The sequence below is a fragment of the Panulirus ornatus genome, chromosome 3, assembly GCF_036320965.1.
Source record: "Panulirus ornatus isolate Po-2019 chromosome 3, ASM3632096v1, whole genome shotgun sequence".
NCBI lineage: Eukaryota > Metazoa > Arthropoda > Malacostraca > Decapoda > Palinuridae > Panulirus > Panulirus ornatus.
Genome location: NC_092226.1, coordinates 46,631,139 through 46,641,138, shown reverse-complemented (window position 1 = coordinate 46,641,138; position 10,000 = coordinate 46,631,139). Strand labels below are relative to the sequence as shown.

At 39.5% G+C, this 10,000-nt stretch overlaps 1 protein-coding gene across 1 annotated transcript in view; it reads right to left on the bottom strand.

Annotated features, from left to right (window-relative positions):
* LOC139759492 (uncharacterized) overlaps positions 1-10,000 on the bottom strand; it is a 65,705-nt gene that overhangs the window by 52,324 nt on the left and 3,381 nt on the right. Inside the window, exon 2 of the mRNA XM_071681676.1 lies at positions 6,947-7,106. Coding sequence (XP_071537777.1) covers positions 6,947-7,106 — 160 coding nt within the window. The remainder of the gene's footprint in view (positions 1-6,946; positions 7,107-10,000) is intronic.

The window sequence follows — 10,000 nt, the reverse complement described above, 5'->3', positions numbered from 1 at the left end:
TTCCGAGATAATGTTCTCGACTTCCACACATTTTTCAAGGCTCCCAAAATTTTCGCCCCCTCCCCCACCCTATGATCCACTTCCGCTTCCATGGTTCCATCCGCTGACAGATCCACTCCCAGATATCTAAAACACTTCACTTCCTCCAGTTTTTCTCCATTCAAACTCACCTCCCAATTGACTTGACCCTCACCCCTACTGTACCTAATAACCTTGCTCTTATTCACATTTACTCTTAACTTTCTTCTTCCACACACTTTACCAAACTCAGTCACCAGCTTCTGCAGTTTCTCACATGAATCAGCCACCAGCGCTGTATCATCAGCGAACAACAACTGACTCACTTCCCAAGCTCTCTCATCCCCAACAGACTTCATACTTGCCCCTCTTTCCAAAACTCTTGCATTTACCTCCCTAACAACCCCATCCATAAACAAATTAAACAACCATGGAGACATCACACACCCCTGCCGCAAACCTACATTCACTGAGAACCAATCACTTTCCTCTCTTCCTACACGTACACATGCCTTACATCCTCGATAAAAACTTTTCACTGCTTCTAACAACTTGCCTCCCACACCATATATTCTTAATACCTTCCACAGAGCATCTCTATCAACTCTATCATATGCCTTCTCCAGATCCATAAATGCTACATACAAATCCATTTGCTTTTCTAAGTATTTCTCACATACATTCTTCAAAGCAAACACCTGATCCACACATCCTCTACCACTTCTGAAACCGCACTGCTCTTCCCCAATCTGATGCTCTGTACATGCCTTCACCCTCTCAATCAATACCCTCCCATATAATTTACCAGGAATACTCAACAAACTTATACCTCTGTAATTTGAGCACTCACTCTTATCCCCTTTGCCTTTGTACAATGGCACTATGCACGCATTCCGCCAATCCTCAGGCACCTCACCATGAGTCATACATACATTAAATAACCTTACCAACCAGTCAACAATACAGTCACCCCCCTTTTTAATAAATTCCACTGCAATACCATCCAAACCTGCTGCCTTGCCGGCTTTCATCTTCCGCAAAGCTTTTACTACCTCTTCTCTGTTTACCAAATCATTTTCCCTAACCCTCTCACTTTGCACACCACCTCGACCAAAACACCCTATATCTGCCACTCTGTCATCAGACACATTCAACAAACCTTCAAAATACTCATTCCATCTCCTTCTCACATCACCGCTACTTGTTATCACCTCCCCATTTACGCCCTTCACTGAAGGGCGTAAATATATATATATATATATATATATATATATATATATATATATATATATATATATATATATATATATATATATATATATATATATATATATATATATATATACATACACATACATACGCACATATACACACACACACACACATACATATATATACATATGAAAAATGTAAGAAACAATTTAGAAAACTGAAACTTCTAACTTGAAATGAAATGAAAAAATGAATGTCACATAATGGTTCAACCTCTGGCTATGGAAAAAGGAAATGTATAATTCATTTACACAAACGTCAATAGTAGTTCTCATCAATTTAACCACTGTATCAATAAGCTTCAATGTCTAAGCTACATTTTTTCCAATTTCACTATTTTCTTGTCAAAGCACCATGTATGAAAACTATCACTCCAGTAACACAACTATAAACATTTACTTCCCCTTTAAAAAAGTTCTGGGGAAGTCTGTCTCGATACACTGCGGGACACTCTACCACCTGGTGAGGTTTGTGTTGCAATGGTTCTTGATTCACAAACGTAGTAGCATCACTGGTTGGCCAAGGTAGTTCCGTTTGCGAAGAGGAGCTCATGGAACATGTCGGAAACGATTTTTGCAGGGAAAAAATGCAATTCAGTGGGAGATGTATAAAAGAAAGAGACAGGAGGTCAAGAGAAAGGTGCAAGAGGTGAAAAAAAAGGGCAAATGAGAGTTGGAGTGAGAGAGTATCATTAAATTTTAGGGAGAAAAAAAAAAGATGTTTTGGAAGGAGGTAAATAAAGTGCGTAAGACAAGGGAGCAAATGGGAACTTCAGTGAAGGGCGCAAATGGGGAGGTGATAACAAGTAGTGGTGATGTGAGAAGGAGATGGAGTGAGTATTTTGAAGGTTTGTTGAATGTGTTTGATGATAGAGTGGCAGATATAGGGTGTTTTGGTCGAGGTGGTGTGCAAAGTGAGAGGGTTAGGGAAAATGATTTGGTAAACAGAGAAGAGGTAGTAAAAGTTTTGCGGAAGATGAAAGCCGGCAAGGCAGCAGGTTTGGATGGTATTGCAGTGGAATTTATTAAAAAAGGGGGTGACTGTATTGTTGACTGGTTGGTAAGGTTATTTAATGTATGTATGACTCATGGTGAGGTGCCTGAGGATTGGCGGAATGCGTGCATAGTGCCATTGTACAAAGGCAAAGGGGATAAGAGTGAGTGCTTAAATTACAAAGGTATGAGTTTGTTGAGTATTCCTGGTAAATTATATGGGAGGGTATTGATTGAGAGGGTGAAGGCATGTACAGAGCATCAGACTGGGGAAGAGCAGTGTGGTTTCAGAAGTGGTAAAAGATGTGTGGATCAGGTGTTTGCTTTGAAGAATGTATGTGAGAAATACTTAGAAAAGCAAATGGATTTGTATGTAGCATTTATCGATCTGGAGAAGGCATATGATAGAGTTGATAGAGATGCTCTGTGGAAGGTATTAAGAATATATGGTGTGGGAGGCAAGTTGTTAGAAGCAGTAAAAAGTTTTTATCGAGGATGTAAGGCATGTGTACGTGTAGGAAGAGAGGAAAGTGATTGGTTCTCAGTGAATATAGGTTTGCGGCAGGGGTGTGTGATGTCTCCATGGTTGTTTAATTTGTTTATGGATGGGGTTGTTAGGGAGGTGAATGCAAGAGTTTTGGAAAGAGGGGCAAGTTATATATATATATATATATATATATATATATATATATATATATATATATATAGATATATATATATATATATATATATATATATATATATATATATATATATATATATATATATATATATATATATATATATATATATATATATATATATATATATATATATATATATATATATATATATATATATATATATATATATATATATATATATATATATATATATATATATATATATATATATATATATATATATATGTTTATATATATACCTATCTTGTGTGTATATGTTCAAAAAATTCTTTGTATATATAATTTTATTGTGCTTACGACGAGAAAGATACATAATCGAGACTTCTCTATTTCACCGACCAACACTGGGACAGCAACAAGCAGAAGTCCAACATCAATGCACAAAAGTATATGATTCCGTTAACCTTACGGGTACTCTGATATAAAATTTCGTGTTGTATAGTGAGGGCTACTCTGACATTAGAAAGTGCAAGTGTGACATTAGAAAGAGCAAAACTGTAACCAAAGAAAGGGCAAAAATATAACCTAAGAACGGGCCAAGTGTAACATTAGAGAGGGCAAGTTTTAAATACGAGAAGAAATGTACCTTTACAAATTGTAAGTCTGATATTAGAAAGAGCAATGTATCATGAGAAACAACAAGTATGATATTAGAAATAGAAACGGTAGAATTACAGGGGGCAAGTGTAACATCAGAAAGACATTTGCAAAATTGAAAATGTCAAGTGTAACATAGAGAGGATAAGTGTAACATTAGAATGGGAAAAGTGTCACATTAGGAAGGACAAGTCTGAAATTAAGGAGGGGAGGGAGGTATGACGTTAGGGAGGGCAAGTGTAAAATTAGAAAGTACAAGTGTCATGTTAGAAAAGCCAAGTGTAACATGAAAAGTCCAACGTAACATTAGAAAGTGAAACTGCAACATTTGCCCTCTTGACGGACACCAAAAAGCTCCTTCACTCACACCAGAATAAAACTTGTCACAAATAGTATTATATTCTCTCGTTCCGCTGCCTCTGAGCTCCAGATGACCAAGGTAGATAATCATCATATAGACACTATATATAGAAATAGATAAGCTGCTCGCATGACAAGGAACAATATACGTTACACATCACATACACTTTTGCATGCATTATCATGTAAAACTGGCCAGGTAGGTGACTGGTCTGGCTATTCCAGCCAATCATATGGCAATCATGTGGTCAGCTGGATGTCTGCTGCTGATGGTAACACTGAGGCACGACCAGCTGTATGTTGACGATCACGAAGAGGAAGTCATATTCTTATATGTGAAATAAGATAATCCCGATAATGGTTCGTCTCCAGTGTGGCCTTAGTATATGAATATGTACATTATCATAAATATCTATATTAGGTTTTGTCATGAGAGGAAAATCTTCAGAACTAGTATCAAATTTTCATAACAAACTTCTTTTTTATATTTGTATAAACACACATAAAAATAAAGACATAGAACAATGGGGAAAAAAAGTATCAGTGCACAATCTCTCCGATACCTCCTCTAATGACTCGAGTAATTGCTGATGTTATGGAGGAGGGTTGGCATGCCTGGCTGTGGTTGGTCTCTGAGGTTTAAACCACACAGCCAAAATTGCCGGACCTGAGATAAGGCTCACAGTATCATTACACGACTCATGGAACACTCCACACTGTGGCATTTCAGCTAACATGGTCATTGTCGGCCATTGTGGTCATGCCAGTCATGATGGACAACTCACGGGCAACAGGAGAAGATGTTGTAGCCTTACATAATGAAGGCTACGGCGTTTGTGATATTGCCCAACAGCTTGGTGTTCACAGACACACAGCAGCACGTTAAGTGGAGTCGGCCATATGCCAAAACAGATGCTGCAGACGACAGCATTAGTGTGAATATATTATGATATATTACTTATATAAACATTCCCTAAACATTTGATAGCATATGTCGCTGGTAACCGATATTCTATCAATGTGTAGCATATCAACCACAAATTTCTCAGTAAACATTGGACCGTGTTTCACAATGTTTCAGACATGTAGCGTACCGATAATTTTTGTACCGAGTGTACATACAAACATGGTTAAGAGACGGAGCAACACGAGCGTAAATTTCTCTGCCCGTAAAAGACAAATAGTAATCATACTTTGGTGACTGATTGTCAAGGAAAGTAGCGTTCAATTCTTATCTTCTATTTCAAATAAATAATGTAATTCCTGTAAAGAAGATTATCTTGATATCTATTTGCATATGTACATTTGTACAGTGAAAGACTAAAGTCTGTTCCTGGGATTTGGTGAAAACATCTCATTAAAGGAGCGCATTCTCGCTCTCTTCCTCGAACAATACAAACAGTTGGCATCCCTGAACAGTGCTCTCTCTCTCTCTCTCTCTCTCTCTCTCTCTCCCTTACACACACGCACACACACACACGTTAGAGTTTCCTGAGGAAACGGTAAAAGAATTCTGAGATTTCTTATTTTTTTCCGTACATTACCTTACAAATTCTAAAAGTCTATCGAGATCCGTGTTACTTTTCTAATATGACCTAATATAGTACTTTTGTCTGAGGTTATTCGAACTTTGATCCGAACCAACGACGTATATGAAGCTTCATTGTGGTCAGGCTTGCTAACGGTTAAGCTGTAGTCAGATGTAAATAATCATTGGATAAAACCTGGGACAGACTTAATGTCTTTCACTTGACGTAGATATATGAGAAAGACTGGATAGCATAGATAACTACATCATCATATAACGAACAATTGAAAGATAAAAAACGAAAAGTGACACCGGATGCAGGTGTGGGAGGCCACTCCCTGGAGTCACGAACCCTGGATAACATTACCACTGTGGCTTGTGAAGGTTTCCTGTGTTAGACCTTACGACTTACGTGATCTCTCGAGTGATATCTACCATTTCTGGCATCACGCCCTTCTGATAAGGTCTCTTTTGTGCGTGTTGATTGTGATGATGTTTTTGTACAGAGATGGGGCGCATGCGTAAAGTTTCAGATGGCCCATGCATGGGTAACATAACGGGTTGGATGTGCACTGGGTTCGTGTGTGTGTGTGTGTGTGTGTGTGTGTGTAAAGATTCACCAAGACTAAGCTTGGCACAGCAATTCTTGGGTGTAACATTACTGGGACAGTTTGCGTTTGTGTGTGTTGCTCGTGTTGTCATTAAGGGCAAAGGGCGGCCGTGTGTAAGCGTAGCGTAGTGGGCTCTTACAGATGATTGTTTACTTCGTTCAAAATGTTATGAATGGCTTCTTCATAAATAATTCAAGTCATAACTAATATCATCTAGCTTTCAGTTTGATCGTATGTAATACGTGTATCGCTATGATAATAGTTGGCACAGTCTAAATACTAAAAGTCAGTACTTCCATATTCTGTTAATTTCTGTCGTCTTCTGCAGTGAAAAGTATTCCCCAGGTACAAATGATGAGGGAAAGCAAAAGAAATAATTAAATGGAAGTTGTTTTCCGTCATCCATCCTTTCATCCTGTCAGGCGATGACTCTTGCATCCTGCTCGAGGCTGGACAACACCACCTCTGGTCTGCTGCTGACGTCTGAATAATTCCACCTCATCCCGAGGTTGGCAGAGGAAGCTCGCCCTCACGCGCCTCAGAGACATACCCAGGCAAAGATTTATCATCAACTCGGACTTACGGATGCTGGTTCTTAATGTACCAGCGTATGATGTGCAATTCACAAGTAATATGCTTTGTAGCAGTCCTCGAGTACTGTGAACTAAGGCAAACCCCAGACGGAGAAGCACATTAAAATCCCAAATGTCATACGAGCCTTACTTGTTTATGACATGATTATGAGAAGACAAAATTGAATTAGATTATCAGACAACACGCGAATGCACTAAGCCGCCTGTGTCTATCACAAATTTGGAATGCTTTAACGAGGTCGGAGCTGCTTGGAAATGAAAATGGTAGAACTCAGGAGAATATAGAACTCACGCCTGACGGAGAGGGTGACGACGTTGCTGGTGTTGTATCCCTCAAGGTTGGAGGCGCCACAGGTATAGGAGCCCGAGTGTTGCCGACGGAGGTGTCGCAGGACGAGGCTCAGACCGCTCACCACCACCCCGGAGCTTACGTTGGGCGCCACCAAGAGCCCCTGCAACACCACAGTGTCGTGTTGAGCAAAGCCAGGAGTAGGAAGGAAGAGCACATAGGTAGTTGGAACAGAAGGAAGGAATAGGAAGGAAACTGGATGGGAGAAATAGGGTGGAATAGGTAAATTATACACACACACATATGTATATATATATATATATATATATATATATATATATATATATATATATATATATATATATATATATATATATATATATATATATATATATATATATAATTATATATATATTTTATTTATTTTATTTATTTTGCTTTGTCGCTGTCTCCCGCATTTGCGAGGTAGCGCAAGGAAACAGAAGAAAGAAATGGCCCAACCCACCCCCATACACATGTATATACACACACGTCCACACACGCAAATATACATACCTATACATCTCAATGTACACATATATATATATACACACACAGACACATACATATATACCCATGCACACAATTCACACTGTCTGCCTTTATTCATTCCTATCGCCACCTCGCCACACATGGAGTACCATCCCCCTCCCCCCTCATGTGTGCGAGGTAGCGCTAGGAAAAGATAACAAAGGCCCCATTTGTTCACACTCAGTCTCCAGATGTCATGCAATAATGCCCGAAACCACAGCTCCCTTTCCACATCCAGGCCCCACAGAACTTTCCATTGTTTACCCCAGACGCTTCACATGCCCTGATTCAATCCATTGAAAGCACGTCAACCCCGGTATACCACATCGATCCAATTCACTCTATTCCTTGCCCGCCTTTCACCCTCCGGCATGTTCAGGCACCGATCACTCAAAATCTTTTTCACTCCATCTTTCCACCTCCAATTTGGTCTCCCACTTCTCCTCGTTCCCTCCACCTCCGACACATATATCCTCTTGGTCAATCTTTCCTCACTCATTCTCTTCATGTGCCCAAACCATTTCAAAACACCCTCTTCTGCTCTCTCAACCACGCTCTTTTTATTTCCACACATCTCTCTTACCCTTACATTACTTACTCGATCAAACCACCTCACACCGCACATTATCCTCAAACATCTCATTTCCAGCACATCCACCCTCCTGCGCAAAACTCTATCCATAGCCCACGCCTCGCAACCATACAACATTGTTGGAACCACTATTCCTTCAAACATACCCATTTTTGCTTTCCGAGATAATGTTCTCGACTTCCACTCATTCTTCAATGCTCCCAGGATTTTCGCCCCCTCCCCCACCCTATGATTCACTTCCGCTTCCATGGTTCCATCCGCTGCCAGATCCACTTCCAGATATCTAAAACACTTTACTTCCTCCAGCTTTTCTCCATTCAAACTTACCTCCCAATTGACTTGACCCTCAACCCTACTGTACCTAATGACCATGCTCTTATTCACATTTACTCTAAACTTTCTTCTTTCATACACTTTACCAAACTCAGTCACCAGCTTCTGCAGTTTCTCACCTGAATCAGCTACCAGCGCTGTATCATCAGCGAACAACAACTGACTCACTTCCCAAGCTCTCTCATCCACAACAGACTTCATACTTGCCCCTCTTTCCAAAACTCTTGCATTCACCTCCCTAACAACCCCATCCATAAAAAAATTAAACAACCATGGAGACATCACACACCCCTGCCGCAAACCTACATTCACTGAGAACCAATCACTTTCCTCTCTTCCTACACGTACACATGCCTTACATCCTCGATAAAAACTTTTCACTGCTTCTAACAACTTGCCTCCCACACCATATATTCTTAATACCTTCCACAGAGCATCTCTATCAACTCTATCATATGCCCTCTCCAGACCCATAAATGCAATTGAGTGGGAGATGTATAAAAGAAAGAGACAGGAGGTCAAGAGAAAGGTGCAAGAGGTGAAAAAGAGGGCAAATGAGAGTTAGGGTGAGAGAGTATCATTAAATTTTAGGGAGAATAAAAAAATGTTCTGGAAGGAGGTAAATAAAGTGCGTAAGACAAGGGAACAAATGGGAACTTCAGTGAAGGGCGCTAATGGGGAGGTGATAAAAAGTAATGGTGGTGTGAGAAGGAGCTAGAGTGAGTATTTTGACGGTTTGTTGAATGTGTTTGATGATAGAGTGGCAGATATAGGGTGTCTTGGTCGAGGTGGTGTGCAAAGTGAGAGGGTTAGGGAAAATGATTTGGTAAACAGAGAAGAGGTAGTAAAAGCTTTGCGGAAGATGAAAGCCGGCAAGGCAGCATGTTTGGATGGTATTGCAGTGGAATTTATTAAAAAAGGGGGTGACTGTATTGTTGACTGGTTGGTAAGGTTATTTAATGTATGTATGACTCATGGTGAGGTGCCTGAGGATTGGCGGAATGCGTGCATAGTGCCATTGTACAAAGGCAAATGGGATAAGAGTGAGTGCTCAAATTACAGAGGTATAAGTTTGTTGAGTATTCCTGGTAAATTATATGGGAGGGTATTGATTGAGAGGGTGAAGGCATGCACAGAGCATCAGATTGGGGAAGTGCAGTGTGGTTCCAGAAGTGGTAGAGGATGTGTGGATCAGGTGTTTGCTTTGAAGAATGTATGTGAGAAATACTTAGAAAAGCAAATGGATTTGTATGTAGCATTTATGGATCGGGAGAAGGCATATATATATATATATATATATATATATATATATATATATATATATATATATATATATATATATATATATATATATATATATATATATATATATATATCGCTGCCATATCCACCCCCAGATTCCTAAAACACTTTACTTCCTCCAGTTTTTCCCCATTAAAACTTACATCCCAATTGACTTGTTCCTCAACCCTAAGGTACCTAATGATCTTGTTTGTATTCACATTTCCTTTCAGATTTTTTCTGTTACACACTACCAAACTCAGTCACCAGTTTCTGCAGTT